Source organism: Liolophura sinensis, chromosome 1 (assembly GCF_032854445.1).
Source record: "Liolophura sinensis isolate JHLJ2023 chromosome 1, CUHK_Ljap_v2, whole genome shotgun sequence".
Lineage (NCBI taxonomy): Eukaryota > Metazoa > Mollusca > Polyplacophora > Chitonida > Chitonidae > Liolophura > Liolophura sinensis.
The window spans coordinates 89,859,434-89,875,457 of record NC_088295.1 but is presented as its reverse complement, the minus strand read 5'-3'; the positions used below and the strand labels follow the sequence as shown (position 1 = coordinate 89,875,457).

The window sequence follows — 16,024 nt, the reverse complement described above, 5'->3', positions numbered from 1 at the left end:
ACAGCCGATTACAGAAAGAGTTTCAGGTGAGGGCACGCATGACAGGAGAACTTTCTTCCCGTCATTGTCAAGCCCTAAAAAGCCATGTGCTAGTTTGGCCTACGTAGCTATAAATGACTATTCTAACAAAGTTTTGGACTGTAAATGGCAGACTGCTGAGAAGTTCAATCATATTTGCCATTACCGGTGAAACAACAACAACATGTACAAGTGAAGGAAGATCAATTTCTCCATGTGTTCGATACAGGCAATATTTTGGCCACGCCAAATGAAAACACAGCACCATTTGCCTCCAAAGATAATGGCCAAGCAAGCGAGATAATTTGTCAAAGAAACCATTCATGGTAGGAACCACAGGAGGTCAGATTATATCTGTCGGCTGTTTATGGCATTCATAGCGCGGACCTCAGCATGGAGCTAATCCACTGCCACAGTGCAGGGGTGTCCAGACAATACCCAGCTAGGCCTGATTAAAGAACAATAGACTTCACGGCTATTGACCAATAATGTTCACACTTCACTTGTCTTCACAAAGTGGCAGGTTGTAACTGTTAATCACTACAAAACTATTGAAGTCGGGTGGTCATCATTTTGAAGTTTTTGAATGTCTGATGCGGCAATCATCATTACTGTTGAAAGTCTCGGCCGCTCAGGACAGGCTGATCTAGAATTTGGTGGCAAGATATATTGGCCGATGGACACGTTGGACAGGTGTCGGCATATTGGAGGTCGTTTAACCTGGAAAATTGTTTGGTCGCAGCAGAGAGTGACCGCTTATTACAGGTGGCTGTAGGTACAGGTTTGACTGTATTTGACTGGCCTACAATGTGGTCACATGGTTTTTGGTCATGACAGGCTTTCCTACATGCAGGGTTCATACAGGTCATGGAAATCCTGGAAAGCCATGAAAATTAGCAAATCTGTTTTCCAGGCCTGGAATGTCATAAATTTCACTGGAGGTCATGGAAAATCGTGGAAAATCGGATTGAATGTGTTGTGTGATTATAAATTATGAGTAATGTGTTGGTGGAGAAGGCTTAAATAAAATTACGATACTATACTGTACAGAAATGCTGTTTGTCAATGTTGGTCATGTCAAATACCCGCTCATCGTTGCTAGTACGACTTCGGCAAGTCTCGGAATTGCCCGAGAAAAAGTCAGCGGTCACAACGACCAATCAGACAGCTCTGTTCTGCATCCATGACAACTGAATGACCTACTTCAGCATTTATCTCCCATGGACCCTTGCACTGAATATGCTGATCAGTGCTAGAAACTAGGTCAAATCCCTGATATAGCACACCACAAGATGTGTCGCTCTACGACTTGAGTAGAACCTCTGCCATGGGTGGAATTATTCACATGAGAGATGTAGTTCACTACTAAAGAATGAATAAAGTTCAGTATAGTCTGTAAATTAGTCGGTCCAGGTCCAGGTTAAAATATAAGGTAGTACGTTCTTTCTTTCGCCTATTAACTGTACTCCAGAACATCAGAGTTCTTTTAGGAACTAAGCCTGACAGAGTTAACGTTTAGTCACACTTGCGCATGACCAGACGAAATCCCGCCATTTTACTTAAACGTTTTAGGCTTTTTGACATCGTGACTTTGTTTGTGGAAAAGAATGCCCAGAAAATGCAAATTTCGCGACGCGTGGTTGACCCAGTCAGAGTACTCAAAATGGAGAGAACGGGGTCGGTCTCTCGCTGAAGAGGGGTGTGTTCTTTGTAAGAAAACCATTGACATATCCAGCTTTGAAGAGCCATGTAAAATCGAAAAAAAACACAGTTACTGTGAATGTTTCCTGAAGAACCTATTAATTTCCCATCCAATCTGTCCCATGAGGTCCTTGAAAATCAGTTCAATGTCATAGAAAAAGTCACGGAAAGTCATGGAATTTCAGAGGTTGAAAAGGGTCTGATCCCTGTACTTGTGTAACAGTAAATGTTGAGAATTTTGTGTGCGGAGTGAAATTTATATTAACTTTCAAAAAAATTGTATGAATGAATGAATGAAGCCTTTATTAAAAGAAAGTAGCTCTGTCTAATTTTTACAATTTGCTCTTCCCAGAGGCCCTCTATAACAATACATGAATAATAAACAAGTAGAGACAGTATATACAATTCCACTTTTTAAAAACATCAAAACAGTCAATAATACATCGTTACATATATCAGCTTATATAAATTTACTGGTTGAAATAATTTTTAAATAATATGGCTTACAAGCAGAAGGTGATGGTGCTGTTTTGATTAGACATTTTAAACTGTTCCATGCATGACAGCTCACAAATATAAAACTGTTTATATGATAGTTATGCTTCTCACTATGAAGGCTGTTAACAGTTGATCTAAGAAACTTTTTGTGCTCTGCTGTGTTTTTAACCAGCAATTCTTTTAAATATAGTGGTGACTTGTCATGCAATGATTTAAAAATAAGAAAAATCATACCATATCTGATACAATCAGAAATTGGCATCAAGTGTAACTCTAGGAGAATAGGAGCTGTATAAATATATGTACTTCTAAAGATGTAATTTGGTGGGATGGAAGCATTATCATTGGCATTTAAATGCTCTTTGTGACAACGGAAAGGTCTTTTGGGCTAAAAATCAATCATTACAAACCCAAACATGTTTTGTATTTTAGTATAGCCTAAATAATTACATTTTCACAAGATATTAACCTCTGCTGTGCAAAAATCATATACTTGGCTCCTAAAAATTACATAGCTCCTAAAATTTACGTAGCAGGTTGCATCATAAGTTTTCAAACTTTGCAATCATTTTTACTCTATGAAAAGTCAGGTACACGTGTGATATTCTTACTCTATAAAGAGTCAGGTACAAGTGTGATATTCTTACTCTATAAAGAGTCAGGTACAAGTGTGATATTCTTACTCTATAAAGAGTCGGGTACAAGTGTGATATTTTCTGAAAGGCTCAAATTTGAGCTGTTTAGAAAATTTTATTTCATTAGCAAATATGGAGTTTTTGCCAAAAATCTCTCGTGTAGCGTCTATAATGTTGTTGTTGATGATGTATATACTGTATAGTTTCTGATGTATGTCCAAAGTGACCACAAAGGAGCATTTTTGGAGGCCAGAATGTACACTTTCCAGTAGGATATCATCCTACCTTCCAAACAACTCTGAAAGCACCTTTATAAAATCAATAAAACTCTCAGAATCTGAAAAAATGAGCAACTTAGTCCTGGACGAACTTCAGGTCATTAGGGGTATGGCTTCTGACAAATAAGTTCATATTTGCATAAAATGCAAATATTTGCAGTTTAAATTTGAAATATTACTTCTTTTTTTTCAGTGGGTTGGATAGTGCATCTAGCTTTCAGTGTGTTAGCCTGTTGAAGTCGCTGGCCAGAGGTGGACGGACTATTATCTGTACTATACACCAGCCTAGCGCTAAGCTCTTTGAAATGTTTGACCAGGTGGGTACAGGAAGATTTGTCATCTGAAATTAATATTCTGTAGGAATTACATGATCATGCTTTTGTGACCTCTATTTAAGAAACACCAGACTCCTCACTAAAGTTTAGAGTAACGGTCTATTTTCTTGTCAATAGTGTATGTATGGGTAAAGGGTGTAATGCATGTATGTTTTTATCTGTTGATCAGTTCATCTGCTGTCTCCTAACTGATACGGCATCAGTCTCACTTACAGTGCTCTTGCCATCTCATTGGGGTTCTTATCATGTATGTAATCAATATTGTATATCGGCAAGCATATATATATATATAGGGTTTGGGTTATCATTTTCTTCCCCATGTGAGCTGTAAACGGTTGGTGTCTAATAGATGGCCTTTATGTTGAGCCACATCCGGTAATATGTGGGTTTTCACATATTTTATTTGCGTTAGATCCCAAACTGTAAATAGTATGCTCCCCGAGAGTGGGAGGTATATATTCTGTAGTGCTGTCAGCAGTTATACACTCATTATGCCCTGATACAGTCCCTGTCCCATGTGTTTGGTGGTAGGGGCTTCACAATAACCAGTCTGTCCACACAAAGCATTTGTGGTTTACCCTGTGTTTGGGGCTATACTGGGGATGTGAGTCAGAACAGCATGCTGTGTGGACTTTGATCCCTCAGGGCTGCACTCCGCTGTCCTCACCCACGCCCGTCATGTGACAGATGCTCATCTCAGTATTCATTTTGTTTTCAAATACAGTCACTTCACTTAAAAAATAAACACATTTTAATCCAGTAGGACAATGTCAAGAATGTTCACAAACAATTTAATCACTTTTAACATTATAATTTCAGACTGAGTTCCCTGAATTATTTTATCTTTCTCTGCCACATTTGCTCACCTTTTATGTCACTTTTAAAAGGTTTGGTCCAAATCATATCAATATGTTTATAGTAACATTAAGATGTTACAAATATGTGTATTTCTGACCATTTTATTTGGGTTTTGTAAGACAGTACATGGGACCGTAATGAATTTGTTGAGTGCATGAGTTGGACACTTGTTCACACTATCTCAGATGGACATTAGCAGTCGTCAAATTCTTTGTTTGTTACATAAATTTGGATTAGATTGGGTCGATTGGTGTGATTTAAATAAATGAAACAAATATTGTTAAGCCATTTACGATGTATAGCCAAATTGCGGAAATGTGTACTAAACAGGAGAAATGTAGGAGTTATGGCGTGCATATGAAGGCAAGGAGATAATAAATTGGATCCAGGAATGCCTTATTTGAAGTTTTTGAAAAGTTTTGCCCACTGCTGTGAGGTAAAACTGTCCAAAGTAGCCAGGGATCTGGAGGCCACAGCTTTTGGGTATGCTTAGAAATGTATTTTCAGCCAATTTAAATTATTTCTATAGATAATATAAAATGTATAGCTGACATTTAGCAGGAACAGTCCTACAAATTCTTGAACTGGAACAATATAAATCCGAGTACATGTATTTATCACTAACACGCCCCCCCATTGGACTGATTTTCTAAAACTTTGAAATAGTTAAGATATTTCTGAGTGCTTGCTATAAATTGAATGTGACATCTTAAATCTGATGGACAAATTTTATATTATGTTTTAGAAAGAAAAATGTTTGCCCATTTGGCTTTTTGGAGGAGTCGTCCTGATGGGCACAATGAGACCCTGTATACATCCCTGACTAGTGATGGTTATTTGGAATATTCAGATAATTTTCATTTTGTTGTATTTTAAGTCTGACGATACTGTGCAGGGTGCTTTATTAGTAATCACTCTTCTGTTTATCTCTGTTCTAATTACATTTGCATTTCATCCATTTTTGATGAAGTGTAGGTGTTCTGTCAAAACAGATACTTGTGGTCAATCTAAACATGCCCGAATGTTCAGGCATTGTATGACTCTACATAGTGTTTACAGAAGGGCAGGGATAGGATGCTGACGATTCAAGGTTTGCAGCTGTACATGGTGTCAGAGGGCCAGTGTATCGACAGAGGCACTATACCCACCCTCTTACCTTATCTGACCTTGTCTGTTTACTTTCTTGCAGCTGTACATGTTGTCAGATGGCCAGTGTATCTACAGAGGCACTATACCCACCCTCTTACCTTACTTCAAGGACCATGGACTGGTGTGTCCTAACTACCATAACCCTGCAGACTTTGGTAAGACAAGGAAATAATTTGAATCAAAAGTAATGATAAATGATCATGGGAATAGGCGAATCTTTGGCGCGGAAGATAATAGAAGATTATGCAACTTTTGACTCCCCGTGTACAGCAGGCACACACTTCTTTCATGACGCATTTTTCATTTTGAAACTTCTTCACAAATATTCAGCTCCAGTGTACTTAGAGATGTAAACAAAAATAGTTGTCCAAAAGTTTTGACATGATAATGTGGTTCAGTACTGTAATTTTTCAACCTTTTTCGAATGTTTTCCAAGTGTTCATTCAAACATATTCTGTGATTTTATTCTGTGCAGTACTGTAATTTTTCAACCTTTTTTGAATATTTGCAAAGTGTTTATTAAAGCATATTCTGTCATTATTCTGTGCAGACAAAATTATACTTTTTTTGAGGCCCTCATTTGGCAAACTAAACAAAAAGTTTTCTCTCCAAAGTCAAATTATTAAGTTGCATAAACCTAACTAAAAGTTGCTCTGTGTTTTATATGAATAAAGGTTGAGGAATTAGGGTCAAACTTTTTTTACCTTCAGGAAGAGAAGAGCATACACGTGAAACTCACTTTTGAATTTGCTTTTTTGGCATAGCGTATAGTGTTTGCCACAACTTGTGGCCCTGATGTACACTTAACATGTTCTTCAATGATCTATATGTAGTTGGTAGGAAATTCCTCTTATGTCTCTCTCTTTATTGTCTTGGTGTTGCTGGGGTTGAGAGTTCAGATTTGAAAAATACATATATTCATGGCCAACTACATGTGTTTGAGTGACCTGCCCATGGTTATCTCCCCTGTTTTCAGTGATGGAGGTAGCAGTGGGGGAGTATGGAGAAGACAAGCATTTGAAGCTGGTGATGGCCGTGAAGAATAACAGGTGTGAGGTGCTCCAGCAGGAGTACACAGAGCAGCAGGAGCTACTGAACGCCAAACTGCTGATGAATGGGCACAGTAATGGACTCAAGCCCACTGCTGAGAAAGTGGCCACAACCAATGAGAACAGTACGGAGGCGGATGCTCTGGTCACCAATGGCAACTGTAACGGGCACTGCAATGGCACTAATGGACATATCCCTGCCAAGGCGTCTTTCATGAAACAGAATGGAGGAGTGTGTTGTACCACACCCAACAAGCCAGACGTAAGTGATAAAGTGTCAACCAGATGTGCTTTAATGAGTGAAAATATATTCCTTAGGGTGAAATGTGCTATTATTCATTCACCAGAATTTGCAAGTCTAGGTAATGTCAGTGAAAACTCAAATATAGCAAACAATTCAATTACATGTATAAAGCTGCTTTAGAATTCAAATTAAAATTCATGCGAAAGAGAAAAATAATTTGTTATTCATCGAGCGACCCATTTTGATCTTTGTATTACATTTAGCTGATTGGTGAGCTGAAGGCATTCTTAATTTATTTATTTGATTGGTGTTTTATGCTGTACTCAAGAGTATTTCACTCATATTACGGCTGATGGGAGGAAACCGGAAAGGCTTTCTTAAGTATTCATAATGATTATTATGATTGTGTGTTAGCAGGACTACATGAACGAGTATGATTGCCACACCTTTGCCACCAGCTACCTGACACAGTTCAGAGTACTCTTCATACGGACTTTCATGTCAATCATGAGAGATACAGTGAGTCTCTTGTTTTTTTTGTGTTTCATTGAGTTATGGCGGTAAAATAGCATCAGGTATTTTATTACTTTCTATATATTTCCATTTATTATCACTGAAAAAGCTAAAGGGATACAATAAGTCTCCTATTTTGCTTAATGTGTTCAATATCTGTGTTTTATATCTGCATCTCTGAATCACTTGTGTGTAAACCCACATAACTGTGCTTGCAGACACTGACGAGACTGCGCCTGATTTCTCACTTGAGTGTGGGGATATTGATTGGCCTGTTGTACCTGGGAATAGGCAATGAGGCCAGTAAGGCGTTCAACAATGCTGGCTGTCTCTTCTTCTGTATGTTGTTCCTGATGTTCACAGCGCTCATGCCCACAGTCCTTACATGTGAGTCTTAATGTCTTCCCTTACTTCTAACTTGTGGCTATCCTCAACAGTCTCATTACATGTGAGTCTTAAACTCTTCCCTTACTTCTAACTTGTGGCTATCCACAGTGGTCTCATTACATGTGAGTCTTAAACTCTTCCCTTACTTCTAACTTGTGGCTATCCTCAACAGTCTCATTACATGTGAGTCTTAAACTCTTCCCTTACTTCTAACTTGTGGCTATCCACAGCGGTCTCATTACATGTGAGTCTTAAACTCTTCCCTTACTTCTAACTTGTGGCTATCCACAGCGGTCTCATTACATGTGAGTCTTAAACTCTTCCCTTACTTCTAACTTGTGGCTATCCACAGCGGTCTCATTACATGTGAGTCTTAAACTCTTCCCTTACTTTTAACTTGTGGCTATCCTCAACAGTCTCATTACATGTGAGTCTTAATGTCTCCCCTTACTTCTAACTTGTGGCTATCCTCAACAGTCTCATTACATGTGAGTCTTAATGTCTCCCCTTACTTCTAACTTGTGGCTATCCTCAACAGTCTCATTACATGTGAGTCTTAATGTCTCCCCTTACTTTTAACTTGTGGCTATCCTTAACAGTCTCATTACATGTGAATCTTATGTCTCCCCTTACTTCTGACTTGTGGCTATCCTCAACAGTCTCATTACCTGTGACTCCTAACGTCTTCCCTTACTTCTAACTTGTGGCTATCCTCAACAGTCTCATTATATGTGAGTCTTAAACTCTTCCCTTACTTCTAACTTGTGGCTATCCTCAACAGTCTCATTACATGTGAGTCTTAAACTCTTCCCTTACTTCTAACTTGTGGCTATCCTCAACAGTCTCATTACATGTGAGTCTTAAACTCTTCCCTTACTTCTAACTTGTGGCTATCCTCAACAGTCTCATTACATGTGAGTCTTAAACTCTTCCCTTACTTCTAACTTAACTTGTGGCTATCCTCAACAGTCTCAGTACATGTGAGTCTTAATGTCTACCCTTACTTCTAACTTGTGGCTATCCTCAACAGTCTCATTACATGTGAGTCTTAAACTCTTCCCTTACTTCTAACTTGTGGCTGTCCTCAACAGTCTCATTACATATGAGTCTTAATATCTCCCCTTACTTCTAACTTGTGGCTATCCTCAACAGTCTCATTACATGTGAGTCTTAAACTCTTCCCTTACTTCTAACTTGTGGCTGTCCTCAACAGTCTCATTACATATGAGTCTTAATATCTCCCCTTACTTCTAACTTGTGACTGTATCCTCAACAGTCTCATTACATGTGAGTCTTAAACTCTTCCCTTACTTCTAACTTGTGGCTGTCCTCAACAGTCTCATTACATATGAGTCTTAATATCTCCCCTTACTTCTAACTTGTGACTGTATCCTCAACAGTCTCATTACATGTGAGTCTTAAACCTTCCCCTTACTTCTAACTTGTGGCTATCCACAGCGGTCTCATTACATGTGAGTCTTAAACTCTTCCCTTACTTCTAACTTGTGGCTATCCACAGCGGTCTCATTACATGTGAGTCTTAAACTCTCCCCTTACTTCTAACTTGTGGCTGTATCCTCAACAGTCTCATTACATGTGAGTCTTAAACTCTTCCCTTACTTCTAACTTGTGACTATAAACAACAGTCTCATTACATGTTGGTCTTAAATACTGTCCACCTGACACTCCTTACTTGTGACCTTTCACAACAGTTTCCTTACTTGCAAGTCCTAAACATTTTCCTCAAATCATACTGTATGTGGCAGTCTACAACTTTTTCCTTACATCTCACTTGTTTTTCTCCATAAGGCTTTCTTCACATCTTACATTTGACTCTCCACAACTCTCCCTTTCATCTTATGTTTGACTCTCCACAACTCTTTCGTTACATCTTACATTTGACTCTCCACAACACTTTCTCTACATTTTACATTTGACTTTCCACAACTCTTTACTTACATCTTACATTTGACCCTCCTTTCCTTACATCTTACATTTGACTCTCCATAACATGCAAGTCCAAAACACTTCACTCAAATCCTATACATAAATCTTCACAACCTTTTCCACCACATCTCTTTCCTTACATCTTGCGTGTGACTCCACATCTCTTTCCTTACATCTTGCGTGTGATTCTCCACAATTCTTTCCTTACATGCAAGTCAAAAACACTTTCCTCAAATCTTTACATGTAACTCTCCACAACCTTTTCTTCCACAATTCTTTCCTTACATCTTATATGTGATGCTTTCCTCACATGCGGGTCAAAAACACATTTGCCAAATCTTATTTATGATTCTTCACAATGCATTCCTTACATGTGAGGAGAACAAACACTCCCCTCAAATCTTACATTTGACTCCCCACAACTCTTTGCTTACATGCAAATCCAAAACACTTTCCTGAAATCTTAGTTGAGACTTTCAACAACGCTTTCCTCCACAACTCATGCCTTACATATGATATGTGATTCAACCTGCCGTGGATTAATGAACTGAGTTGATTTTAGCGTAATGACTTATCTACATATACCTTTGTTTTCCAGTCCCAATGGAGATGGCAGTGTTTGTTAGAGAGCACCTCAACTACTGGTACAGTCTTAAGGCTTACTATATGGCCAAAACCATGGCTGATATGCCTTTCCAGGTAAGCATTTTCTCCTCACCGCCTTAAAAGGGGCCTTTAAGAGGCCTTAAAGGAGAATCCCAACGCTTTTATTTTTATACTAGATGTTCCCTGGACACAATATTTTTGCTATGTTAGTATGTAAACTGCATTTTCTAAAATATTATTTTAACTAGTTCCACTTAAAAACGACCCATTCAAGTTAGACCATCTGCCTATCTTGTCGGCCTAGGAGCCCTGTTCGGGTGACATCATGCCGTGAAGACCTGCCAGAATTATATGTTGAAAAGCCCTGCAAGGCATTGACAAATCAACGCATTAGGCCCATGCACTGTGTGCTTTTCCTGAAGTTATCATATGACTGATTCAATAATTACCCCTACATGTAAACCTCTTAATTAGCACCCTGAAAATCACATAAATAAAACAGTTTTACAACTATTTTGAAAGACACCAGAGTTTTATTAGATCCTGGAAAAACATGTACAGCATGACGACTGGGCGATATAAGTTTTTCGCTCACATACCGGTCACCATAGATGACACAAATGCGCTCTTGTCTGGTTTGTATGACACAGATTGGACATCCACTGAATTATTGTAATACCTGTGGAGAACCTGGCACAGTTTCACAATCCACAGATTATAATTTGTATAGCCAAATCAAGTGATAGGCCTACTGGCATGCGACGTGGTAATCCGTGCAGCCTGGCCAGCTGATTGGGATTTGCGGTGACGAGAATGCTCTTTTGCTCGACACAGGTGAAAGTAACAATCAGGCTAATCTTTTATCTTTTAAAACAGTATCCAAAATCTTGAAATTAGTTGTAAAAGTATGGCAATTGTCTCCTGTGGTCTTTGTTGTACATGTAAGGAAGCCTCACATGCCTGCAGGGAATGTACCGCCCCGACCTCACATGGTCAACGGTGGCTTGATCGTAGTGGAGTAGATTTCCTGATGTTTGATCACCAAATTCTATCATTTTTCTTCAGTTTTCAATGTTTTAAATGATCGAAAGGGATTCAGAAAACATAATATTATTTACATGTAGCTTGGAAATTTCTGCGCTGGAGTTCTACCTTAATGTTTGACAAAATCCATCGCCTTCATGTACATGCCTTTCCAGGTTAACACTTTGAGTTACTGTTCCTTCCACAACATGTATGGCTGTTTCATCTGTCTACACTATAACCACATGAAAAATTCATAGTACGTTTATATATACAGTATATCATCTTGAAGCCATTTAGAGTCAATTATTGGGTGATATTTTCAGATTATATTCCCCCTGGTGTATGGCAGCATAGTGTACTGGATGACCTCACAGCCAAATGACTTTGTCCGATTTGTGATGTTCCTAACCCTGGCAACACAGACCTCCCTGGTAGCTCAGTCCTTGGGGCTCCTTATAGGGGCAGCCACTTCCCTACAGGTGAGTGCTCAGCAGACATACCCCCTAACTTTGCCCTGGTAGGTACCTCACCTTGTAGGGGCAACCATTTCCCTACAGGTCAGTGCTCAGCAGGTGCCCCCTGAAGGCAGCGTATTTTCAGGTAACCCATTACAGTTTAAGTATATTAAAATGCTTTATTCATCAATGAGGGTGTGGTTTGGATTCTATTATAATGTTGTTAAATTCAACAGAAGTGTTTTTTAACGGCAATCAAATGTCATGAAATATTACTTTAGTGCTGAAACTTAAATTTTTCCTGTAATGTATTTTCCATCCATCCAACCAATCCTCAAAACACCGTTCTAAAATCAACAAGCAAGCAAAATGTGCAGTTTAGTCATGGGAGAAATTTTGAGTCATTTACTGTAAATTCTAAAATAACTGTGCATGCTTTAACTTTATTCTGTTCTGATTTCAGGTGGCTGTATTTTTGGGACCCGTCACTGCCATACCCATCCTGCTGTTCAGCGGCTTCTTTGTAAACTTTGACACCATCCCTCCTTACCTACAGTGGCTCTCCTATATTTCCTACATCAGGTCAGAATACCCAGTTGTTCACAGTTAGCTTTCTTTGTGACCAGGTGCTAAAGTTTGTGCCAAAGCTGTTTTTATTAAATTCCTTTTACGATCTGAAAATAGTAGGTAAGCTGATTCTGATAAGTGTGGATCTCAAATTCCAGTAAGAACTTGTTTTCATTGACATTATCATGTAGAAACTGATTGTTTCCATTTGGTTAAAAAAATTATAGTGACAGTAGTTCCGGCATTCAGTTGTAAACAAAATTTTGGCTTACGAATACATTGTCAATAGATTTCACAGTACTGTACCATTTTTTAATCATTCTACCTCTGCCCTCTTGTTATGCAGATATTCCTTTGAGGGAGTACTGCAGGCAATCTATGGATTTGAGCGAGGAGCCCTGGAATGCGAGAACAACAACTGTGTCTTTAACAAAGCGACAGACGTGCTTCGTGAGATGGACGTAGAGGGAGCCCGGTTCTACATAGACTTCATAGTGCTCTGTGTTTTCTTTGTGATTCTGCGTGTTAGCTGCTACCTTGTTCTGAGGTGGCGCGTCAAGTCACAGCGATGATCTCCCCTGGTAGCAGTTCTCTCCCCTTGTGATATTTGCTACAGGGACAAGCATCCCAGCTTGGAAGGACATATACAACATCGTGTTCAGCTTGTGCACTACATTGTGTATCTTACCAGACACAACTTACAACTAACAGCTTTCCCGCAATGTTCAGTACAGCTTACTTCGGATTGATCTTGATTCAAGAATTTCTACCTCGTGGGTGTGTTGCATGTAACACAGCAACAGGTTTGCGTAGCCATGTCCTCTACTCTGTGTGAACTAGATTATCTGGTATGTCTTTCATTTTCATAATTTTGTAAGACATAATACATGTAGTAGTATTTATATTTCCCTGATATAATACGGAGTCTATTTGATTCGGTAGACCTCTTTATGGCACCATGTTTAGAGTGAAAACTGTTGTGTACAGTATCAGTTATTTTGTGTAAACTTTAATTAGATCAGCTCATAAATGCCTGACTTGCCAAGCATTTACATGTATTATACTTTCTGATCTATTACATTGATGAAGGTCTTCAATGTTTAGAGGGTACAAAAAGGTCATATGATATCTGCTCACATGGGTGGGTTGGGTATTCACGTACACAATTTCATAACCAGAATTGTGCATGTTGCTTCAGCGTGTGTAAGGTACATGTAGAGCGGTTGATAATGATAACATATTGTTGTTTATTCCACGCACATGATTGTCAGGAAGTTAACCTTAGCGATGTTTTCATGTCTGTAAACATTGTAGGTCAGACTCCCTTCCTGTAGGGTCAGTAAAGTTTAGTGTGCAGGCATGCCAGTTAGATGTATCAAGTATTTTGTATAAGTGGTAGTCATTGTACTTTTGAATAACATATACTTTATAACAGTCTTGATTTCATTGCACATTCATCTCAATTATCAACAGTTTTGTAGATTTAATTTTAAGCACAACCAATGCAAATTAATGTGTTTTTTGAAAAATCACATCACAGTTTAAAGGCTTGTGGTTGAAATATCGGTATTTGATCTGTACTGGATCAAAGAATTGGAAGAAAAGTCTGCAGGCTTGCTCAAACAGTCTTTGTACAGATTCTGTTGGTGTGGGTTCTTTGCTGGACACCAGGGGATTGCAAATGTTGCTGTGTTTTGGATGGATAAGTGTACAGTATATTTATAAAGTGGAGAAGATTGGAAATTGTGAAACTGTGATAAGGGATTTGCCTGAGATGATTCTCAGTTGACAGCTTGTACCAAATTGAAAGTTGAAACAGGAAAATGCATTGCTTTGTGCCATGTGTATAAAGATGAACACTAGGCTATACATTCTCTTGTCGTTTTATTATGAAGAATTTGAAAAGTAAGTTAAGTGCGCTGTAAGCATATATCCCTGAGGCTGGGCTGTGGTCTGTGGTTGGAAAAATGTCCAGTATCAGAAATGTGATGGAGTTACGAGTAATTGTCTGCTTTATTGTGCTGACCGTGTGTATCAATAAGAGACAGGATTGGCAGGTTATTACCTGGAGATTTGTAGACTCTCTTTCTCCTTCTCCTTTGGAAACTAATGGAAGTGCCATGTTATAACCAGCTGTGATAAGATAAACAAGGACTGCTGGTTAAAGGATGGCTGGTGAATGCAGCCCTATCCACTTCCATGGCTCTCGGTCAATTGAGAGATGTTACAGTTTGTGGGCACATACATTGTTTATGTATTTTATGAGAAAAGTTTTGTATCAATGGAAGATGATCTGATTGGAGAAAAGATTGTAAGAAACGGTACTTTAAGATTTTTTTTAAATGTTGAATTTAACATGCTTGTTGTGACCTTGAACAATATAAGATTTAAGTTAAGAATTGATAAGTCCTTGTTGATTGTACCATATAAATACAATTAATGTACATGTAATATTGAAGATATAATTGTGTCTTTTGACATTGTCTCTGAAATTTGTACAGGGTAGGAGTTAGGACCTAGGTAGGTGTTAGACCTTCCATTGTGTGCTGCATACAGATTTAAGGGAAGCAACTTTAAATGACACATGAAGAATGTTAATGATTAGATAATATATCTAAAATGTTGTTTGAATTGCACTTGTACTCTGAGTGTAAAATTGTGTTGGGTAAAATAGGTGTACATCTAGGATATCAATGTGCTTGTAAGTATGTTCTACATACACATACACTTTGCTCCAATAAGTCATGTAGCAGCTAGGAATCATTATTTGGCAGGATGCAGGTTGTGTAACTCCAGTGTTTGTAATACATGCACATGCAGTCAATATGACACATTCAATGAAAAGAAAAGTTGTGTCCAGTGACAGCGCAACAAGTTCCCTCGATCAGAAGAAAAATTGATCATGTAGACCCACCTTTGTAAAGCCAGTGTTTGGTGTTAGGTTTGTTACAAGTGTAACCTACATGTGTAGAATCTAACAGGAAATTGTAAATCTGTGGGGGCACAGTATGTAAAACTGTGGAAATACAGCATGTAAATCTGTGGAGGTACAGTATGAAAATTTGTGGAGGTACAAAATGTACATATCTGGATCTGTTCTGACCAATTTATCTATTAATGCCCTCATGACTGCTCCAACATGACCAAGCCACAGGTTCGGTGTTCGATGACGTTAGTATAGAGTTGAGTTTTGAGAGATTTTGACAAGGTTTCTTTTAGATGAGATTGATCTTTCATTGTTTTTCATTGTTTTTATGTATTTTGATTCATAGATCGTCTTCTCTTTTGTATTTAACACATGTGCAAAGTTATTTGTTCAAATTTTCATGGAGGAAAATCTTGTTGCTGATTTCAGTTGCAGTTTTGTAAGCTTTGTTTTTTTGGGGAGGGGGGTTGTTAATGATTATTTTTGTTTTCATGTTTTGCACTTGAGCGTATGGTGGGATGAGTTTATCACATTGGGTGGTTTTGTAAGGGCTGGAAAGTGTTCTTTCTTGAGTTATTGGCGGCTTGTCAATGTTGTTTGAACGTCATACTGACATTTTTTTTTCTTTAAAGTTTTCTCCCTTTGCTGTGTTAAGCTTACAGTCAATAGGCACATTATGTGACTCAGCTGCCAGAGGCATTCCCTGTTAACATAGGCTGTGTAAACAGGTAGATGAATGCCCCAGTATAAATGGTTGCATGCCTTATCTGTTTAACCACACAAACACTTGTTGTAGTTTTAGTCTTGATACAGCAAACTTTATGAGGCTTCT

General features: G+C 38.4%; 1 protein-coding gene across 2 annotated transcripts in view; it reads left to right on the top strand.

Moving 5' to 3' along the window:
* Positions 1-15,038, top strand: part of LOC135462050 (ATP-binding cassette sub-family G member 4-like) — a 30,523-nt gene extending 15,485 nt beyond the window's left edge. For both annotated transcript variants that reach the window (XM_064739390.1, XM_064739391.1), the window contains exons 6-14: positions 3,324-3,447; positions 5,513-5,627; positions 6,449-6,783; positions 7,183-7,284; positions 7,497-7,665; positions 10,211-10,311; positions 11,568-11,723; positions 12,163-12,281; positions 12,613-15,038. In XM_064739390.1, coding sequence (XP_064595460.1) covers positions 3,324-3,447; positions 5,513-5,627; positions 6,449-6,783; positions 7,183-7,284; positions 7,497-7,665; positions 10,211-10,311; positions 11,568-11,723; positions 12,163-12,281; positions 12,613-12,838 — 1,447 coding nt within the window. In that variant the 3' untranslated portion in view covers positions 12,839-15,038. The remainder of the gene's footprint in view (positions 1-3,323; positions 3,448-5,512; positions 5,628-6,448; positions 6,784-7,182; positions 7,285-7,496; positions 7,666-10,210; positions 10,312-11,567; positions 11,724-12,162; positions 12,282-12,612) is intronic.
* Positions 15,039-16,024: the final 986 nt, after the last annotated feature.